General features: G+C 36.8%; 1 protein-coding gene across 2 annotated transcripts in view; it reads left to right on the forward strand.

Moving 5' to 3' along the window:
* The window catches only part of BAZ1A (bromodomain adjacent to zinc finger domain 1A), a 100,344-nt gene that overhangs the window by 61,649 nt on the left and 15,310 nt on the right, over positions 1-23,385 (forward strand). For both annotated transcript variants that reach the window (NM_001244159.1, XM_013989047.2), the window contains 8 exon segments: positions 4,419-4,514; positions 4,636-4,860; positions 6,455-6,620; positions 9,877-9,990; positions 13,220-13,344; positions 17,296-17,892; positions 20,497-20,660; positions 21,378-21,532. In NM_001244159.1, the coding sequence (NP_001231088.1) occupies positions 4,419-4,514; positions 4,636-4,860; positions 6,455-6,620; positions 9,877-9,990; positions 13,220-13,344; positions 17,296-17,892; positions 20,497-20,660; positions 21,378-21,532 (1,642 nt within the window).

Raw genomic sequence — 23,385 nt, forward strand, 5'->3', positions numbered from 1 at the left:
CAGTCTGTCTTGCTTTTTATTCTTTTAGATTTCTCCTATGATTTAGGAGCATTACAGATTTCATTGATCAGTATCTGTAATTCTGAGAAATTCTACTAAATAAGCACTGATTTTTTTCCCCTCCATATAAGGAAATACTTCAGTTGTTGTTTTTAATAAATTAAATTGAAAATACTGCTACTGATTTCATTCCAGATCTAACAGTTTTTAGATGAGAGTTAAGTAAATTTAATTTTTTAATTTCACTAATTAGTTTGAACTAGAATACTTTGCTCTTTAAATTTTATACAGATAAATTTTAGGAGTCAGTGGGTGGTACATATTAATATAGAAATAATTCTGAAGGAAAGCTTTTTTAATTTTTAATACAGAAAATATTCACTTTTATTTAGTATTTACTTCAATCAGAGGAATTATTAAGCATTTATATTAAAAGGTTGATTTGACTTCCAACATAATACTTTCTGAATTTTGCCACATACGAGATAGGACCATTAACAATAACAATACTTTAGTGTATTTCATAAGAATTTACAATAAGAAATAACTATTTGGAGATATCTTGAGAGCAGAATATTGGTAGAAAAAAAATGTGACATTCCTCCATTCAGATAGTATGGTTGTCCTTAGGTAATTTGAGCTAATTTCCTTTATGCCTAATTGCTGAAGCAATAGGACAATGATATATAAGTAAGTATCCAGTGTTGGTTGCCTTTTAAATTACAACCTGAGTTCAGATATTCTCTCGCTTGAATGCTAATAACATTCTTAAAGGGCATAAGTCCCTTATCAAGGTCATTTTAACAATGTGGTCCTCATTGTCAACTCAAATGATTTAGTCAGTTAGGTGAGACTCTACTAAAGAGAAGACAGAAGAGTAAATCCACCTATAAAACATGTAAAGATTTTCTAAAATGACAAGTACTAACACTACAGATGGATTATCTAAGATAGACATTGTAGCATAAATTCATTCTTTTATTCTTTAGGTCGTCTTAATGACCAATACTGTCACAGGGTTATTGACCAAATTCTGACCTTAATACAAGATAAAGCTTTCTTTAATTCAGGATTCGAAGCAGGTGAATTTCAGCAGTCCTAGTGACAGAAAGTAGGGTTAAAAGGAAGTTGTGTTGGAAAATCAGCTGGTGTAAAAGAAAGATATATTAACCGTGAGGTGTGTATGGCCATTATATTTTCTATTCATGATTTGTTTGATCTGTGATTTTTATAGCTCTGCTTCTATACAGGACTGTCTATAAAGAAAAGTCTACCTATGAATAAGTATTGGCCATTAAAAAGGTTTTAACACCCCTTTTGAAACTAGTTATTTAAATGTTAGAGAGGGAAAAAAATAGTTTGGCATTTTTCTGCCCTTCCCTCATTTCCTTGTTATTATTGGCCATATTTTAAATGGTTATTTCACTTTCATTAATGGCCCCATACTGTTCCTCCAGGTATTTTTCCTATGTTCTCCCATCTCAGCAACAAACAACTTTTCCATAGTCTTCCCGAAAGCAACTGAATAGTCGAATGGGATTGAACGTTCTTTTATTTCCTCATTAGCTAGTCTTATTATGTAAGGTGTTTCTTGCTATTTTTTAGAAATGGGGAAGTTTGGCAGAAAAGCATGAATTTATCTTAGTGATGAAAACATTGAGGTTCATTGAGGCTATTTACTGAAGATCACATAGATAGTAAGTGATCATACAGCTAGTAAGACACTATAGATGCATTGTTTCATTTAATCATACCACCCTTGTAAGGTAGATGTAACTATAACTATTTTTCTGCCGTTTACATATAAAGAAACCTAGACTTAAATTAACTTGCCCAGAGAGTTTTAAATTTAACTTTAATTTAATGTGCCCAGGGAGTTTAATTAACTTGCCCAGAGACATACGGCTAATAAGAAAGTGATGGGTTACAAATTTAAGCACTTTAGTCTAGAGCCTCATAGTGACTATGTTGTATTTCCTTATAATATGGCAAAGAAGTAATTATCTGTCTTCAAGAACATCTGATTTCTTTGGCCTTTGGTCTCCATGTTTTTATATCAAACCTTGGATTTTTTTTTTTTTTTTTTTTTTTTTTGCTTTTTAGGGCTGCACTTGCAGCATATGAAAGTTCCCAGGCTAGGGGTCAAATCAGAGCTACAGCTGCTGGCCTACGTCACTGCCACTGCCACAGCAATGAGAGAGATCCAAGCCACATCTGTGACCTGCACCGCAGCTCGCAGCAATACCACAACGGGAACTCCAATTTGGATTTTTTTTTTTTTTTTTTTCCAGTGCCATGCCTGCAGTATAAGGAAGTTCTGAGGCTAGGGATGGAAACCAAGCCACAGTAGTAGCCTGAGCCACAGCATTGACAGTGCCAAGTCCTTAAATGCTAGGTGGCGCCACCAGGGAACTCTTAATTAGCAGATTTTTTTTTTAATCAGCAATTTTTTAACTCTCATATTAAAAATATCACTTCCTCTCTTTTGTCTTACCTCTAAATGCCCTTCAAAGTGTATGAACAAGAGAATTTTTTATATAGAATAGTTTGTGTTTTTACTAAGATGCTATTGTTTAGGGTTGAAATTGTATTTACCTAATTCTAGATTATAGTGGTGATAGATATATCTATTTCAGAAAGTCATAACATATACAGTTCAGCTGTATTCTCTTGAGATGACATACCCAATGGTTATCTCTCAGTGAATCCTAAAATGATATTTATTTCTTGACAGTGCGATTTGGTAGATAATTGAGCTAAAGAATATATATTTTAACATGTTGGTTTAATACAACTGAAAGTAAACTGTCATTTTGTTAGTTGTCTATTTCCTAAGGCCTTGTAGCCTTCATTGTAGAAAATTATAACTTTGTAGAGCTAAAATAGATTGAGTATGGTGATAGGTGCAAAGGGAGAGAGACAGTATACTTATACAGCCCTGTAACTAGGACTGTTGTTAATTTTAGAGGGCCTATTAATTTTAAGTTTGTTTGGCTTTATCTGTAAAATGAAAATTGAAAAAGCTTTAGGTCTAGTATTTTCTTGATGAGGAAGAATATATCTGTCATTTTGACTAGATTCATGGCCCGGTAGGAATAATTTCTGCATGTATACAACTTCTCCTGTATGTATTGTTTATGCTTTTAATGCCATGAAATTGTCAGTGATCGTAATCCCAGAACTGACTTTTTCATGCCTTTTCCTTTAGTAAAGGACAACATTTCTGTTCTCTAAGGTTCATTTTTTCAGCTTGTGACCTTTGGGGGAGAAAATCGTAGTAGAAAGTTAAGAACACAGAACCAGGTTAGCCCAGTGATTTTCCAGCTTTAATCTGTGGAGCCCTGCAGTCTGTTCAGGGGTCCCTCCATGCTGTTCCAGGAGAGTTGGAAAGATGAATGGGCAGGATTGTCATCTCTGTGCCTGACTTTAACAAGGGCATCTTTTATATTGTGCTTCCAAGAAATATTTGAAGAATTTGAAAACTGCTGATCTAGACTTACCCCTTTAAGAAAAATGAAGCCAATTAAGTGACTGGTCTAAAGGCTACATAACTAGGAACTGGGCAGAGCTAAGAATAAAGTGTACATATCCAACTTTTAGTCTGAAACTGTGTCCACTCTACTGTGATACAACAGAAGGGCTTTTTATAAGCTTAAAGTTTTTTCATAGGTGACATTTAAATTTTTTGTTATCTACATAAGGAATAATTGTGTGTGTGTGTGTGTATATATATATATATATATATATATGCCAGTGTAAATACATTTTTGTGCCATTAGATTTGCTCTTTAGTCCGCTTTGTAGGCTAAGCACTGTTTTCAGAGCTAAAGCAATTTACTTGGAAAACATAGGGAGATACTCTTACTGTTTCTTGGATTGAAGAGTTTTCAAAATAAAAACAAGCAATTTATATGAAGAGGATAAATCTGTGGTTGAGTGACAGCACTGTACTGTTTTAGTTCCTTTAGCTCCTTTTCTGTGCTGCTTTTGTGATGGTTACAACTTATACTTTGTTATTATTCAATCTTAAAATATTTATAAAAGATTTGGGCGTCTTCAAATAGATTCTGATTTTCAAAGTAGACTTTCCTAAAGTTATATTGATCAAGGAGATTCGTTTTGCATTCTAATGTGCATTTTACCACTCTTGGGGAATATGTATGTGCATCTTGTTGGTAACTTGGAAATTGTCTTCTCGTGTTAAGTAAGGGAAAAGTGTGTAGCGTATGTCTTAGGATTTATAGTTGGATGTGCAGACTAGACAGAATATGAATGCTGCTTGTTGTACTTAGTGTTGGCTCTTTTGAGGTTCCTGAATGTTAAGTTGTTTGCTGTTTCTTTCATCATTTTAAAAGGGCATTATTCCCAAATATTCAAGCTTTGATTTGCACTAGAATAAAGTATTTATTTCCTTAAAGATTTAACAGAGGCTTTGGATGAAGATGCAGACCCTACAAAATCTGCACTGTCTGCAGTTGCATCTTTGGCAGCTGCATGGCCGCAGTTGCATCAGGGTATGTGTGGGTTTTTTTTTTTTATTGGCTTTTTATTTTTAATTTTATAAAGGTATATTTTACATTGCTGAGGATTTGTTGTTTATATTTTAAATAACTATTTCATTTTTAACAACTATAGGCTGCAGTTTGAAAAGCTTGGATCTCGATAGCTGCACTCTTTCTGAAATCCTCAGACTACACATCTTAGCTTCAGGTGCTGATGTAACATCAGCAAATGCAAAGTACAGATATCAAAAACGAGGAGGATTTGATGCTACAGATGACGCCTGCATGGAGCTTCGTCTAAGCAATCCCAGTCTAGTGAAGAAACTGTCAAGCACTTCAGTGTATGATTTGACACCAGGTAAACTTTGCAAGTTGGAATTTGTATAACCTGTCTACTCCTACCCTCTTATCTTCTTATGCCCAGAAAATTAGGTGACTGATAAGAAATTTTAGATGCTATTCAAGAAAAAGAGAAAATCAGTCTTAAAAAAATTGTTACAATAAAAATGGTGTTCTAAATTGAAACTACTGTTTTTATTCATGCTAGCTTTAATTATTGATGATTTTCTTTTCTTTTTCATTTGGATTTTCTGTTATTTTTAAAAATTGTCATTAGTTTACTAACTCTACTAAGTTTAAAAGGATAAGTGAGAATTACCTAGCTTTCACTTTTATTTATTTGTAAATCAGAAATGTAAGCTATAGCTGCTAAATTCTAACATTGACTCAAGTAAGTGAAATATGTGGAACAGTATTTAAATTAAGATGAAGTTATTTTTTACTTCGTTTTTAATTATAAGAATAATAATGTACATGGGAGTTCTCTTGTGGTGCATCGGGTTAAGACTCCTGCATTATCACTGCACCAGCTTGGGTGACAAGAACCTGTGGTGCAGGTTCGATCCCTGGCCCTTGAACTTCCATATGCCACAGGTGCAACCAAAAAAAAGAAGTAGAAAAAAAAAGTACAAATATATAGGAGTTCGCATTGTGGCGCAGCAGAAACGAATCTGACTAGGAACCATGACGTTGCAGGTTTGATCTCTGGCCTTGCTCAGTGGGTTAAGGATCTGGAGTTGCTGTGAGCTGTGGTATAGGTTACAGATGCGGCTCAGATCTGGCATAGGCTGGCATGGCTCCGATTCAACCCCTAGCTTGGGAGTCTTCATATGCCCCGTGTGCGGCTCTAAAAAGCACACACACACAAAAAAGGAAGTACAAATATATGGAGTTTAATTTAATATGCTTATTTAAGCAAACATAAAATAAGAGTACCTTAATTCCTAACATTCATATAGTTAAAAAAATTTTTATTTATTGAGGTATAGTTGACCTAACATGCATACAGTTTTTTTTTGTTTGTTTTTTTTGTCTTTTGTCTTTTTTTGTTGTTGTTGTTATTGTTGCTATTTCTTGGGCCGCTCCCGCGGCAGCATACAGTTTTTATAATTTATGGTGTCTGTAGTCTTTTCAGAGTAGCAAATTGCCTAGAGTCATTTTTTTTTTAATTCATGTGGTTATAACTTAGTTTTGATTTGAACTTCGTATATAAGCCTAACAATTAAAACTTAAAATCTTTGCAATTAGGAAAAAAAAGCAAAACCTTTTTGGGGCTACACCCATGCATGCTGAAGTTCCCAGGCCAGGGATCGAATCCACACCACACTTTTGATCCAAGCCACAGCGGAGACAACACTGGATCCTTCATGCACTGAGCCACCAGAAAACTCCAGAAATTAGAAAAATTTTCATGTCTGTTGAGCTAGTATATAAGCTAGTCATTAATATTGAAATGCCTTATATATCATGTAACTGTTAAATTGGATTCAATCTGACATGCCATTGACATGCCATCTCGAGAGACTTTATTCTGTATTAAACATTTTCACATTAAGTATAAATTAAAAATTTTGTCATTGATAATCCAGAAGTTATTTACCAATTTTTGACAGGAGAAAAAATGAAGATTCTTCATGCTCTCTGTGGGAAACTACTGACCCTAGTTTCTACTAGGGATTTCATTGAAGATTATGTTGACATATTACGACAGGCAAAGCAGGAGTTCCGGGAGTTAAAAGCAGAACAACATCGAAAAGAAAGGGAAGAAGCAGCTGCCAGGTAAGAGACAATTACAGTCAGTTGTGCTAATGAAAGCTATTTATTTCTTTGCGTCTAAAACACTGTTGATTTTAGCCAACCGAATCTGACAACATATAAAAAAGGTCATACACCACAACCAGGTGGGATTCATCCCAGGTTCACAAGAATGGTTCAGCATACACAAATAAATCAACATCATACACCACATTAACAAAAGAAAAGTAAAAAACCACATGATCATCTCAATAGGTGCAGAAAAAGCTTTTGACAAAGTCCAACATCCATTCATGATCAAAACTCTTACCAAAGTGGGTATAGAGGGAACATACCTTAGCATAATAAAAGTCATTTGTGACAAATCCACAGCAAATATAATACTCAATGGAGAAAAGCTGAAAGCCTTCCCACTAAAATCTGGCACAAGACAAGGATGCCCACTCTCACCGCTGTTATTCAATGTAGTATTGAAAGTCCTAGCCACAGCAGTCAGACAAACAAATGAAATAAAAGGCATCCAAATAGGAAGAGAAGAAGTAAAACTATCACTGTATGCAGATGAAATGATACTGTATATACAAAACCCCAAGGACTCAACCCAAAAACTACTTGAGCTGATCAACAAATTCAGCAAAGTAGCAGGATATAAGATTAACATTCAGAAATCAGTCGCATTTCTGTATACTAACAATGAAATATTAGAAAAGGAATACGGGAGTTCCTGTCGTGGCTCAGTGGTTAACAAATCCGACTAGGAACCATGAGGTTGCGGTTTCGATCCCTGGCCTTGCTCAGTGGGTTAAGGATCTGGCGTTGCCGTGAGCTGTGGTGTAGGTCACAGATGTGGCTCAGATCCTGAGTTGCTGTGGCTCTGGCGTAGGCTGTTGGCTACAGCTCTGATTGAACCCGTAGCTTGGGAACCTCCATATGCCGCAGGAGCGGCCCTAGAAAAGGCAAAAAGACAAAAAAGAAAAAAAAGAAAAAAAAGAAAAGAAAAAAAACAGAAAAGGAATACAAAAATATAATACCTTTTAAAATTGCACCCCAAAAAATCAAATACTTGGGAATAAACCTGACCAAGGATTAAAGACTTATGTGCTGAGAACTATAAAACATTAATCAAGGAAATTAAGAGGATTCAAAGAAATGGAAAGATATTTCATGCTCCTGGGTTGGAAAAATTAATATTATAAAAATGGCCATACCACCCAAAGCAATCTACAGATTCAGTGCAATCTGTGTCAAATTACCCAAGACTTTTTTCACAGGACTAGAGCAAACAATCCAGAAATTTATGTGGAACCACAAAAGAGCCAGAATTGCCAAAGCAATCCTGAGGAACAAAAACCAAGCAGGAGACATAACTCTCCCAGACTTTAGACAATATTACAAAGTCACAGTAGTCAAGACAGTGTGGTACTGGTATCAAAAAACAGACATACAGGGAGTTCCCGTTGTGGCTCAGTGGGTAACAAATCCGACTAGGAACCATGAGGTTGTGGGTTCAATCCCTGGCCTTGCTCAGTGGGTTAAGGATCCGTCATTGCCATGAGCTTTGGTGTAGGCCACAGATGTGGCTCAGATCTGGCATTGCTGTAGCTCTGGTGTAGGCCGCCAGCTATAGCTCCGATTAGACCCCTAGCCTAGGAACCTCCATGTGCCACAGGAGCGGCCCTAGAAAAGGCAAAAAGACCAAAAAAAAAAAAAAAAAACCAGACACACGGACCAATAGAACAGATTAGAGAACCCAGAAATAAACCCAGACACCTATTGTCAATTAATCTTTGACAAAGGAGGCAAGAACATAAAATGGGAAAAAGAAAGTCTTTGCAGCAAATATTGCAGGGAAGCCTGGATAGCTGCAGGCAAATCAGTGAAAGTAGAACACACCCTCACACCATGCAAAAAAGTAAACTCAGAATGGCTTCAAGACTTAAATATAAACGAGATACCATCAAATTCCTGGAAGAGAACATAGGCAAAACATTCTCTGACATCAGCCTTACAAATGTTTTCTCAGGTTAGTCTCCCAAAACAAGAGAAATAAAAGCAAAACTAAACCAATGGGACCTAATCAAACTGACAAGCTTTTGCACAGCAAAGGAAACCAAAAAAACAAAAAGACAACCAGCAGAATGGGAGAAAATAGCTTCAAATGATGCCACTGACAAAGGCTTAATCTCTAAAATGTACAAACAGCTTATACAACACAACAGCAAAAAAGCCGACAACTCAATTGAAAAATGGGCAAAAGACCTTAATAGACATTTCTCCAAAGAAGATATACATATGGCTTACAAGCACATGAAAAAATGTTCAACATCAATGATCGTTAGACAAATGCAAATCAAAACTACCATGAGGTACCACCTCACACCAGTCAGAATGGTCGTCATTGATAAGTCCACAAATAGCAAATGCTGGAGAGGGTGTAGAGAAAAGGGAACCCTCCTGCACTGTTGGTGGGAATGTAAATTGGTATAACCACTATGGAGAACAGTATGCAGTTACCATAGAAAACTATGTATAGAACTTACTATATGACCCAACAATCCCACTCTTGGGCATATATCCAGACAAAACTTTCCTTGGAAAAGACACATGCACCCACGTGTTCATTGCAACACTATTTATGATAGCCAAGATACGGAAGCAACCCAAATGTCCATCGACAGATGATTGGATTAGGAAGATGTGGTGTATATGCACAATGGAATACTACGCAACCATAAAAAAGAACAAAATAATGCCATTTGCAACAACCTGGATGGAACTAGAGACTCTCATCCTGGGTGAAGTAAGTCAGAAAGAGAAAGACAAATACCATGTGCTATCACTTATATCTGGAATCTAATATACAGCACAAATGAACCTTTCCACAGAAAAGAAAATCATGGACTTGGAGAATAGACTTGTGGTTGCCGAGGGGGTGGGAGTGGGATGGATTGGGAGCTTGGGCTTAATAGAGGCATACTATTGCCTTTGGAATGGATTAGCAGTGAGATCCTGCTGTATAGCACTGGGAACTATGTCTAGTCACTTATGATGGAGCATGGTAATGGGAGAAAAAAGAATGTATATATGTATGTATAATTGGGTCATCATGCTGTACAGTAGAAAATTGATGAAACAATGTAAACCAGCTATAATGGAAAAAAATTAAAATCATTCTATTAAAAAAACCATGTTGAACTACAGTGTGGCATCGGATCATACTGTTTGTTGACTTTACTAAGAGGTTATGAATATATTAATAATATTTTATTTTAACTTCCAGAATTCGTAAAAGGAAAGAAGAAAAACTTAAGGAGCAAGAACAAAAAATGAAGGAGAAACAAGAAAAACTAAAGGAAGATGAGCAAAGAAATTCAGTTGCAGATGTATCTATTGGGTATGGTTTCAGTTACACTGCTCATGTGGATTACATAAAGAATAAAAATCAGCACCTTTAAAATGCTTTCAAAATTTTCAGAAAACTGGAGTTTTCTATAGGTATATAATTGTTTCAGCAAGTCTATGAAATTTACGTAAGACAGTCCTCAGATACTTATGCGTATGTTAAAAAGTTATAATTTCCCCAGAAAACTTTCCATAGGCTATTTTAAAGCAGTTTGTAGCATTACTAGTAGTAGCTCTTCACTCCACCATTATCACCACAGTTGTACGCCGTCTTTCATAGAGCTCCTTCAAGCTTTTTGAGGAATAGAGGTGAGATTGAAGGTTTTAATAGAAGGTGTAGGGAGAGGACGGCTGCACCTTAATTTAGTAACTGCCGAAGTATTTTGTTGCATTTCAAAATATTGGGGATGGGAGTTCTTGTGTGGCTCAGCAGGATAAGGATTCAGCATCTCTGTAGTGGCTTGGTTTGCTGCTGTGGCTCGGGTTCAGTACCTGGCCTGAGAACTTCCACATGCCACAGGCATGGCCAAAAATAAATAAATATATTGGGGATGGAGATTGGCTATGAAGACAAGTGGAAATTTTTCCGTGTTGTAGATAGCAAGTCATATTCAAATTTAGCAGAAATAATCATTTTAAAATAAAATCTGCAAAAGAAGTTCTAGAAATCTTAGTAGTCCAGATTTAGTGTATTGACTTTCGATTATGTTTACCTGTAAAAATACCTATTAAGTCTTCAGATCATAGGTCACAAACTTGCAACAGCTGAATTTTATATGCCCATCAGTAATACTTTAAGGAATTGAATTCGGATACCTTATAAAAATTAATAAATATCACACCTAAAGTACAAGCAATCAAATAAAAAATAGTTAGACTTCATCAAAATTAAGAACTTTTGTGCTTCAAAGAACACTATAAGTCAACTATATTCCAATAAATAAAAAAGGAAGAAACTGAAAAAACCACCTAGAGAATGGGGAAAATTTTTTGCAAATCACACATATATCTAATGATGGTCTAATATCCAGAATACTTAAAGAACTCATATAACTCAATAGTAAAAAGACAACCCAATTAAAAACGGGCAGAGGATTTTAATGAGCATTTCTCCAAAGAAGATAAACAGGAAGCACATGAAAAGATGTTCACCTTCATTAGTCATTAGGGAAATGCGTATCAAAACCACAGTGAGATACTACTTCACACTTACTAGGATGGCTGTAATTCATTTGGGGGGTAGTAATGTGTTGGTGAGAATGTGAAGAAAGTAGAACTCTCATATATTGTATTGCCAGCAGGCATGTGTAGAACAGTGTGGCTGCTTTGGCTAAGTTTGGCAGTTCATCAAACAGTTTAAACCATGTTAATCATATAACCAGCAACCTAACTCCTAGGTGTATGCTCAAGAGAATTAAGAACATACATTCACCCAAAAATGTATACATGAAAGTTCGTAGCAGCAATATTCTTAATAGCCAAAAAATAACAACCCAAATGTCCATTGTTGATGAAAGAATAATCAAAACGATGTATCTTTTCTGTGCTATATCCTTATAGCAGAATGTTATTCAACATTTAAAAAGAGTGGAATTCTGCAATTCCCATTGAGGAACAGTGAGTTAAGAACCCGACATAGTGTCCTTGAGGATTCCGGTTCAATCCCTGGCCTCGCTTAGTGGGTTGAGAATCTGGCATTGCCACGAGTTGCAACATGGGTCACACACGTGGCTTAGATCCGGTGTTGCTGTGGCTGTGCTGTAGGCCAGCAGCTGCACCTCTGATTCAACCCCTGTTCTAGGAATATGTGCCATAAGTGCAATCATGAAAACAAAACAAAAGGAATGGAATTCTGATACATGCTGCAATGTGAATAAACCCTGAAAACATTATGCTGAGTGAAAGAAGCTAGTCACAAAAGGCCATGTGTTATGTGATTCCATTTGTAGAAAAAGTTCAGAATAGGCAAATCCATAGCAGAAAGGAGATGAGTGATTACCAGGGGCAGTAGAGAGAGGAAATGAAAATGGCTATGTGGTTTCTCATTGTGGATGATGAAAATGTAAAATGTTATGGCATTAGATATGGGCAGTGATTGCACAACTTTGTTAATACACTAAAAACCTCTAACTTGTACATTTTGAATGGTGATTTTTATGGTATGTAAATTATATCTTAATTTTTTTTTGCATTTTATAAACTTTTTCCAGTTACACCAAGATACAATTGACATAAAATGTTGTATTCAAGATCTACAAAGTAATGAATTGACATATGCATATATTGTAAAATGATTACTATAGTTAGTTTAGTTAATATCCATAACCTCACGTAGCTACAATTATTTTTTTCCTTGTGATACCTCAATTTTTAAAAAAAAGGCATGTTATAGATCCCACACTTCATATTTTTTGTACTCAACTAACTTCACTCATTTACATTATCTCTCTGGCTTCTGAGTACATTTGAATTCACAAAATTTACTTTGAATGTAGAATATAAATGATGGAATTTATTTCAAGTTTTATGCAATTTTAGTTTTAATTGGGGCAATGGAGTGGATTAGGTAAAACGTCCACCTAGTGTTCATTCTGCCTACTTACTGTATCTGAAGTTTGTCTGTTTCTCTCCTCCACTGTTTGCCTACTTATCCCCTTTATACTCGGAGCCACCATCACCTCCCTAGCCAAAGTGCCTTCCTTCTAATCATATCATTTCCTTTTTCTAAAATCTTTGACTTTTTTCCTATTAATTTTTGAGTAATGCCCTACAAGGCTTAGTATGACTTAGCCCTACTTTTTCTCATTCATATCTTGGATTATTTCTTTTTCTTTTACCTTCTTCGCCTTCCTTTTCCCTTGAGCTCAGTGCCTTTGTACATGTTGTCCCCTCAGCTAGAAATGGAGATTACTTCTTGCATGTCGCCTTACCCCTCCACACTCTCTCTGGTCTTGCAGTTTAAATGTTAACTTCCTCAAGTGAGCCTTTATTGATCCCCAGGACTAGATTTGGTTCTCCTTGAAATGCTTTCATAACACTTTGAACGTCTCCTTTTTTAGTATTTAATTAGTATTTTAATTTTATAATGGTTTATGTTATTATCTGCCTTCTCTGTGTCATCTTGTTAAGCATAATGCCTGACACTTTGTAGGCAGGCAATAAATATTTTATGAATGGAATTATATATTCATTAATGAATATAATTTGTTTTTATCCTTAAGGGAGGAAGAAAGGGAAGATTTTGATACTAGCACTGAGAGCAAAGAAATAGAACAAAAGGAACAAGATCAAGATACAGTCACTGAAGATGAAGATGACCAAGGATTACATAAAAGAGGCAGAAGGGGTAATAAAGAATTTCTTCAGGGCATGCTTGCTTGATTTTAATTGATAAGTCACTTGTGTTAGTTTGCAATTCCGAAATATATATTATATTACTCCATTTGTTATTCCAAGTTGTGTACAGACAATATTCATATCTCTTTAATAGGACAGTTTCTCATCACTTCAACTTTTGGTTAGTCAGTGAGTTTTGTTGCGTTTTTGTATGTACTACTTTATATTAGACCAAATAGAAATTTTTGTTCTGTAATGTTCTCATTCAACATGCATTCAATGCCTCATTTAGATGCTGGAGATACCAAGATGAGTAATGCTTGTAATTGATGTCGTATGTTGAGAAGAGATATCTCTGCTGGATTAAAATAATTTCATAAATTGCTGGATTAAAGGCAATACATTTTTTAAAGCTTTCGATACAAATTACTTCTGAGGATCTCTAACCATCTTCATTTGATAACTATTAAAGGAGATCCTTAAGTTTATTCCCTGCCTGTAATTTGGATGATATCTCTTCTTTCTGCATTATTTTCTAAATGGTTGTTATAAGTAGACAGAGAATCTTCTATATCACGGAGGTTGTATTCTCTGATTACAATGCAGTTGATTTAGAAATCCAAAATGAATAAAATTCATATTACAAATTTTAAAACATACTTGTTAAGTAGTGGGTCAAAGGAGAAACCATGGAACTTAGAAAATATTTAAAATTAATAAATATTAATACTGCATAATAATATTTGCTGTATACAGTCCCTCTACTTAGAGGAAGATGTATAGCTTTAATACATATTAGGAAAGAAAAAAGGCAAACTGAAGTAGGCATTCATTTAAGAAGTTAGAGGTAGAAGAGTTTCCACTGTGGCACAGCTGGTTGAGAATCCAGCATTGTCTCTGAGGTGGCGCAGCTTGACCACCAGCCTGGCGCAGTGGCTTAAGGATCCAGGTATTGCCACAGCTGTGGCATAGGTTGAAGCTGCGGCTTGGATTTTATTCCCTGCCCTGGGAACTTCCATATACCACAGGTGCAGCTGAAAAAGAAAAAAAATAAAAATAAAAATGAGAAGTTAGAGGTAAAAACTAATGTGTCCAAGTATAACGAAACAATAAATGGGAGTAGAAATTAATAGAAGATAAAACTGCAGTAGAACAACAGAAATTATCACAACTTTGTAAATCAACTATACTTCAATAAAACTTTCAAAAAATGGAGAAAAAAAAACTGCAGTAGAGAACAACAAAACCAAAAGTTTATTCTTTATAATTGAAATTCTTTGTTGAAATTGATTTTTAGGGAAGTGAGGGGTCTCAATAAACAAAATTAAGACTAAAAATGGGGGGTTCCCGTGGCGCAGTGGAAACGAATCCAACTAGGAACCATGAGGTTCGATCCCTGGCCTTGTTCAGTGGGTTGGGGATCCAGTGGTGTAGACCGCAGACATGCCTTGGATCTGGCGTTGCTGTGGCTGTGGTGTAGGGTGGCGGCTGCAGCTCCAGTTGGACCCCTACCTAGCCTGGGAACCTCCATATGCCGTGGGTGCGGCCCTAAAAAAAGACAAAAAGACAAAAAAAAAATAAATAAAAATGGAAGCAACATAATTATAGATAGAGTAGAAATTTAAAGACCAGAGGATATAATAATTTTATAGCAATCAATTTGAAAGTAGAGGCAAAAATGAGCAAAATCCTAGAAAAATGTGAATTATAAATGTGGATTAATGAAAAAATGTAAATGTAAATGGTCCTAGGAGTTCCCATCTTGGCTCAGCGAAAACGAATCTGACTAGCATCCATGAGGACGCAGGTTCCATCCCTGGCTTCACTCAGTGGGTTAAGGATCTGGCATTGCTGTGAGCTGTGGTGTAGGTTGCAGATGCAGCTTGGATCTGGCTTGGCTTTGGCTGTGGCGTAGACCAGCGGCTGTAGTTCCAGTTCAACCGCTAGCCTGGGAACCTCCATATGCCTCAGGTGCAGCTCTAAAAAGACAAAAAAAAGTAAATGGTCCTAAACCATTAAAGATCTTGAGTTAATATTTGAAATCTTTCTATTAAAAAAAATCAGTCCTAGCCAACTTTATGGTGAACTCTGCTCAATTTTAAGGAAGCACGTAATTCCATCCTCGTGCAAAGTCTTTTCAGGCAAAGGAAATGGAAGAAACACTCCCTCAACCATTTAAGTAGTTGACAATGACAAGAGAGAAGTGTAATTCTTCAACACAGCATAAAAGGCCAGTCAGATCACCAGCAATCCAGGCTCTTTCTATGTTTTTGGTACTGTCATCCTTAGGGTTTTGCTGCCATCCTCATATTCCAGAATGATTTATCACCATATCTCCATTCTACCTGGTTGGAAGAGGGGAAGAAGAAAAAGTGGCACAACCCAAAGGTTACATATAATGCTTCTGCTCCCATCTCTTTGACCAGAATTTTCTAATGTAGCCATGTTTACTGGGGAGAGTCTGAGAAATGTTGTCCTTCTTTTGGATTACTAGGTACCCACTAATAATTAAGGGTTCTGTTACCTTAAAGCAGTAGTTAGTATACTACACCTCATTAGCCAAATCTGTCCTGCTCCTGTTTTTATATAACCCATGAGCTAAAAAGAGTTTTTGCATTTTTAAATAATTGAAAAAAATTTTTTAAAGATTGGTATTTTGTAACATATGAAAATTGTATGGGGTTCCTATAGTAGCTCAGTGGTTAATGAATCCAACTAGTAACCAAGAAGTTTTGGGTTCAATCCCTGGCCTCGCTCTCACAGTGGGTTAAGGATCTGGCGTTGCTGTGAGCTGTGGTGTAGGTCGCAGACATGGCTCAGATCCCTTGTTGCTATGGCTGTGGCATAGGCCAGCAGCTGTAGCTCCAATTGTACCCCTAGCCTGGGAACCTCCATATGCCGCAGGTGCAACCCTAAAAAAACAAAAGACAAAAAAGAAAGAAAACTGTATGGAATTCAAACTCAGTGATCATAAATAAAGCTTTATTGAACACAGCCATGCTGACTCATTTACGTATTGTCAGTGGCTGTTTTCATGCTACAGAGCAGAGTTGAGTAACTGTCACAGAAATCATATGACCCACACGGCCTAATATTTAGTAGCTAGCCCTTTATGAAGTAAACTCTCTTGCCTTAGAGGAGGGACTGAATGTATGCTGCAGAATAATGTTACAGACTGCCACACTTTTCATTATGGAGGTGGCAGATTTTTGCGTGTCCCTTTATATTTAACTGTGCCAATTTCTTATTAACATGGTGTATTAGTCTATTCATGCCACCGTAACAAAATATCACAGATTGGGGGGTTTAAACAACACATTTTTTTTTTCTTGGTCTTTTTAGGGCCACAGTCACTGCATATGGAGGTTCCCAGGCTAGGGGTCCAATTGGAGCTGTAGCCGTGGCCTACACCACAGCTCACAGCAACACTGGATCCTTAACCCACTGAGCAAGGCCAGGAATTGAACTTGTGTCCTTATGAATGCTAGTCAGGTTCGCTAATTATGGCCACGTTGTCCATCGTGGTTAGCCATGATGGGAACTCCAACAACAAATTTATTTTATCATAGTGCTAGAGGATGTAAGCACAAGATCAGGTGCCACAGGGTTGATTTCTGGTGAGGCCTCTCTCGGCTGGTGATAGCACCTTCTTGCTGTGTCCTCACATGATCTTCCTCTGTGCCCACAGTGTGAGAGTGCCTTGGTCTCTGTTCTTCTTATTTAAAGACACCAGTCCCCTTGGATTAACCCCACCCTTATGACCTCCTTTAACCTTAATTACCTCCTTAAAGGCCCTGTCTCCAAATACAGTCACATTGGAGTTTAGTACTTCATCCTATAAATTGGGGGATGTGGGGGTGGCACATACAATTTGGTCCATAATATGTAGTAACTTGTATCATATTTCTGTAATGAAAATTTAAAATATGATGACGGTGATCAGATGTTCTTTCAATTATAGGGAAGAGAGGACAAAATGAATTTAAAGAATTTTCAAGGCAGGAAGAAGTCAACTGTGTAACAAGAGAGCCTCTGACTGCTGATGAGGAAGAAGCCTTAAAACAGGAACACCAACGAAAAGAGAAAGAGCTCTTAGAAAAAATCCAGAATGCCATAGCATGTACCAATATCTTTCCCTTGGGCCGTGACCGCATGTATAGGCGGTATTGGATTTTCCCCTCTATTCCTGGATTGTTTATTGAAGAGGATTATTCTGGTCTCACTGAAGATATGCTCTTGCCTAGACCTTCGTCATTTCAGAATAATGTACAGTCTCAAGATCCTCAGGTATCCACTAAAACTGGAGCTTCTTTGATGTCTGAATCTACCTCCAGCATTGACCAAGGTCCATGTGATGATTCTGTGCAGCTGCCAAAACCAGTGCATAAGCCAAACCGGTGGTGCTTTTACAGTTCTTGTGAACAGCTGGACCAGCTTATTGGAGCTCTCAATTCTAGAGGATATAGAGAAAGTGCCTTAAAAGAAACTTTGTTGCAAGAAAAAAGCAGAATATGTGCACAGCTAGCCCGTTTTTCTGAGGAGAAATTTCATTTTTCAGGTAAATTTTCAATGAAACCTGTTTCCTTTATTTTTCTTTCCCAACAATCTCTGATTCGGGATTAAGCATTTTTCAAATTATTAGAGCTATATTTAAAGCACTTTCTTTTTCTTTTGGACTGTGCTTTTAGTTCCTGAATTAGAGAAAATTTGCCCTTTAGAAAAATAAGATTTTCTAGATTCCGCTGTGTTCCATTTGGATTATGTGAAACAGATCTAGAAATGTGAGAAGTTACATATTCTTGCTAATAATCCCATTCCTTGATTAGTAAACTGAATACCTGCCTAAGGCGTTGAGGTTACCCTCCATTTTTGAGCTCTAATAGTGACCTTACTCACTGAAGGTTTTAGCTGAAGGTCCAAGGACAGGTTCCATTAGTTATCACTTCTTTGGAGATGGGCTGCAAGAGCAGATCTGGTAGCAGCATTTCCTATTGATGGTCTACTGATGACAGATAAGACAAAGCACTAAGGCATGTTTAGGTGTAAATGAGATTCTCTAGGTAGAGAACTCTTAGATTTACTGTGACTACTTTAGTTCTCTTCAGGATTAAAAACTGTAGATCACAATTCCTTTTTTTTTTGGTCTTTTTGCTATTTCTTTGGGCCGCTCCCGCGGCATATGGAGGTTCCCAGGCTAGGGGTTGAATCGGAGCTGTAGCCACCGGCCTACGCCAGAGCCACAGCAACGCTGGATCCGAGCCACGTCTGCGACCTACACCACAGCTCACGGCAACGCCACATCGTTAACCCACTGAGCAAGGGCAGGGACCGAACCCGCAACCTCATGGTTCCTAGTCGGATTCGTTAACCACTGCGCCACGACTGGAACTCCCCACAATTCCTTTTTAACAGCTTTATTGATATTTAATTAATACAATATACAATTTACCCTTTTAACATGTACAATTCAGTGGTTTTTAGCATATTCATAGATATGTGTGACCATCACACAGTCAGTTTTAGAGCATTTTCATCATCTCAAAAAGAAATCTCAGAGTACCCACTGTAGTACAGTGGGTTAAGAACCTGACTTCAACAGCTTAGGTCACTGCAGAAGCCCGGGTTCAGTCCCCTGCGTGGTACAGGAATTTGTGCGTTAAAGGATCCAGCATTGCTACCTCTGTGGCTTGGATTCAATCCCTGGCCCAGGAATTTCCATATGCCATAGTGTGACCATAAAAAAAAGAAAAAAAAATCTTCTAACCTTTAACTACCAACCCCCCATAGACCTAAGCAACCTCAAATCTATTTTCTGTCACTGTAAATTTCCCTGCTTGAACATTTTATATGACTGGTATCATATAATTTATGGCCTTTTGGGACTTGCATCTTACACTTAGCATATTTTCAGGATTCATCCAAGTTGTAGCATATACTTCATTTCTTTTTATGGCATTTTACCTATCCATATGTTAGTTGATGGACATTTCTGTTGTTTCCACCCTTTGGCTATTATGGATAATGCTGCTGTGACCATTTGTGTACACATTTTTGCCAGCATATGTTTTCATTTATCTTGGGTAAATATCTTAGAATAAAATTACTGGCTAACATGGTAATTCTGTTGAATCTTTTGGAGGAACTGCCAGGTGTTTCCTAAAGTGGCTCACCATTTTATTTATTTATTTATGTATTTATTTATTTATTTCACTTTTTAGGGCTGTACCCGTGACTTAATGGAAAGTTCCCAGGCTAGGGGTGGAATCAAAGCAAACAGCTACTGGCCTACGCTACAGCCACTGCAACTCGGGATCTGAGCTGAGTCTGCAACCTCCACCACAGCTCACACAACACCGGATCCCCAGCCCACTGAGCAAGGCTAGGGATCGAACCTTCATTCTCATAGATACTAGTCAGATTCGTTTCCACTCTGCTACTGCAGCAACTCAAAGTGGCTTATGATTTTAAATTAAGGGTTAAAATTTTTCCCTGTCCTTGCCAACACTTGTTACTATTGACTTTTTGATTCTAGCCCTTCTTGAGGTGTGAAGTGGTATTTCGTTGTGATTTTGATATGCATTTCCCAAATGACTAATGACGTTAAGCATCTTTTCATGATCTCATTGGCCATTTGTATATATTCCTTAAAGAAATGTCTGTTCAGGAGTTCCCGTCGTGGCGCAGTGGTTAACGAATCCGACTAGGAACCATGAGGTTTCGGGTTCGGTCCCTGCCCTTGCTCAGTGGGTTAAAGATCCGGCCTTGCCGTGAGCTGTGGTGTAGGTTGCAGACGCGGCTTGGAGCCTGCGTTGCTGTGGCTCTGGCGTAGGCCGGTGGCTACAGCTCCGATTCGACCCCTAGCCTGGGAACCTCCATATGCCGCAGGAGCGGCCCAAAGAAATAGCAAAAAGACCAAAAAAAGAAATGTCTCTTCAGATCCTTTGCTCATTTTTAATTGTATTATTTTTTTACTGATTTGTAAGAGTTCTTTACATACTCTAGATACAAGTCCCTTATCAGATAAGTGATATACAGGCTTTTTTTTTTTTTGCTCTTAAGGATTTACTGAGTGGTTTTATATCCATTATCTCACAGTCATAGTCAAATGGGTAGTTGTGTTGTTTAATAAAATCACAATAAAGACATATGATAACTATTTCAGACAAACCTCAAACTGATAGCAAATCTACGTATAGTCGGGGAAAATCTTCCAATGCATGTGATCCATCTCAAATGTCTGCAGAAAGGCAGCTTGAATTGAGGCTGAGAGATTTTCTTTTGGATATTGAAGACAGGATCTACCAAGGAACATTAGGAGCAATCAAGGTTTGTAGCTGTTCCCATTTTTAATTTGCCTAATTACCAGTATTTTGGTCATATTTGTTAATTTATTTGATATAGTCAAGGCATGTGTGTTCCGAATAAATACCAGGGAGTGATAATATTTTTTATGAAAACCAAGTTTATTCCCCTGTATCAAAATGTTTATATGTAGATAGAAATATTTCTTAAATATATGACTGTCTGCTTTTACAATTTAGTGAACATAGTTGATCTTTTTAATACTGATTTTTAGTACTTTTAAACTATCTGTTTTATGGTATTTTTATCCGAGATGTTGAAATGTGTAAGGATATTTTCTTCTTCCTTGACTAGCTCCTGCCTGCTGTGCTGAGTCTGGTTTGTTTATTGGTTTCTTTGTTACCTTTTTAAAATCTGTAAGTAATTCATGCTTGGTATGTGTGTTCTGTTCATTCCTTTGATATCATCTGTCATTTTTTTTTGCTACTATCAGGTGACCAATCTTAGAATTGTTTATGATTGTTTATAAATGTTTATATAGAGAGTAAGGTATTAAAGCTTCCATCTATGAATGATATGAATTCCATTTTGGCCACTTAGTAACCTTATTTTTAGATCCCTTTTTGATTCACAATCTGTTCTAGAATATTCATGAAATTTTCATATGTACATTGAACCTCATACTTCTTAGGATCAGCATGTGCCATTTTGCAAGATTAGTAAATTTAGGTTTTGTTACAGGTTACAGACCGACACATCTGGAGATCAGCATTAGAAAGTGGACGGTATGAGCTGTTAAATGAGGAAAACAAGGAAAATGGAATAATTAAAACTGTGAATGAAGATGTAGAAGAGATGGAAATTGATGAGCCAGCAAAGGTCATAGTAAAAGACAGGTACAAAAAGGATTTTTCAAAGTAATCATCACTTTTCCTTGCCACTTTATTAGTTTTTTGTTTTGTTTTTTCAATAAAGACATTGTCTTTATTTATAGCTTGAATAATTTTTTTCCTCCTTGTTGAAACTTTTTCCAGTCAGTATCTATTTGATTTACATTTCTGAGACACCACTCTCATTTCTTAATTTATCTTTCTGGCTACCCCTTACCTTTGCTGCTGCTTCTTTTTTTTTTTTAATTATAGTTGATTTACAGTGTCTGTCAATTTCTGCCGTATAGTATAGTGACCCAGTTATACATGTATATACGTTCTTTTTCTCATATTACCTTCTATCATGTTCTGTCACAAGTGATTGGGTATAGGTCCCTCATTGCTTATCCGTCCTAAATCTAATAGTTCACATCTACTAACCCCAAACTCCCACTTCATCCCACCCCTCAGCAACCACAAGTCTGTTCTCTCTCCATGAGTTCGTTTCTTTTTTTTCTTTTCTTTCTTTCTTTTTTTTTTTTTTTTTTTTTTTGTCTTTTTACTATTTCTTGGGCCGCTCTCGAGGCATATGGAGGTTCCCAGGCTAGAGGTCGAATCAGAGATGTAGCTGCCAGCCTATGCCAGAGCCACAGCAACGCGGAATCCGAGCAGCGTCTGCAACCTACACAACAGCTCACGGCAAGGCCGGATCTTTAACCCACTGAGCAAGGCCAGGGATCAAACCCAAAAACTCATGGTTCCTAGTTGGATTCATTAACCACTGTGCCATGAACTCCTGAGTTTGTTTCTTAATGTAGATATGTTCCTTTGTGCCATATTTTAGGATCCCCATATAAGTGATATCATATGGTATTTGTCTTTCTGATTTACTTTACTTAGTATGAGAGCCTCTATTTTCATCCATGTTGCTGCAAATGACATTATTTTGTTTTTTATGTTTTTTCCATTGTGTATTATGTACCACATCTTCTTAATCCGTTCTTCTGTTGATGGAGATTTAAGTTGTTTCCATGTCTTGGCTATTATGAATAGTGCTGTGGTGAACACAGGGGTTCATGTATCTTTTTGAATGAAAATTTGTCTGGATATACACCCAGGAGTGGCATTGCTGGATCATATGGTAGTCCTATTTTTAGTTTTCTGAGGTACCTCCGTACTGTTTTCCACAGTGATCGTACCAATTTATATTCCCTAAAGTGTAGGATGAGGTTCCTTTTCTCCACACCCTCTCCAGCATTTATTTGTGAATTATTAATGTTGGCCATTCTTACTGGTGTGAAGTGGTACTTCATTGTAGTTTTGATTTGCATTTCTGTAATAATTAGTGATATTGAGCATTTTTTTCATGTGTTTGTTGTCCATCTGTATGTCTTCTTTGGAGAAATGTCTGTTCAGGTCCTCTGCCCATTTTTCAACCGGGTTTTTTTTTTTTTTTTTTTTTTTTTTTGAGTAGTATGAATTGTTTGTATATTTTAGAGATTAAGCCCTTGTCAGTTGCATCATTTGAAACTATTTTCTCCCATTCCATAAGTCGTCTTTTTGGTTTTATTATGGTTTACTTTACTGTACAAAAGCTTGTATGTTTAATTAGGTCCCATTGGTTTAGTTTTGCTTTTATTTCTATTGCCTTGGGAGACTGACCTAAGAAAACATTTGTATGGTTGATGTCAGAGAATATTTTGCCTATGTTCTCTTCTAGGAGTTTGATGGTGTCCTCTCTTATGTTGAAGTCTTTAAGCCATTTTGAGTTTATTTTTGTGCATGGTGTGAGGGTGTGTTCTGGTTTCATTGATTTACATGCAGCTGTTTAGTTTTCCCAGCACCATTTGCTGAAGAGACTGTCTTTTTCCCATTTTATA

The sequence above is a fragment of the Sus scrofa genome, chromosome 7, assembly GCF_000003025.6.
Source record: "Sus scrofa isolate TJ Tabasco breed Duroc chromosome 7, Sscrofa11.1, whole genome shotgun sequence".
NCBI lineage: Eukaryota > Metazoa > Chordata > Mammalia > Artiodactyla > Suidae > Sus > Sus scrofa.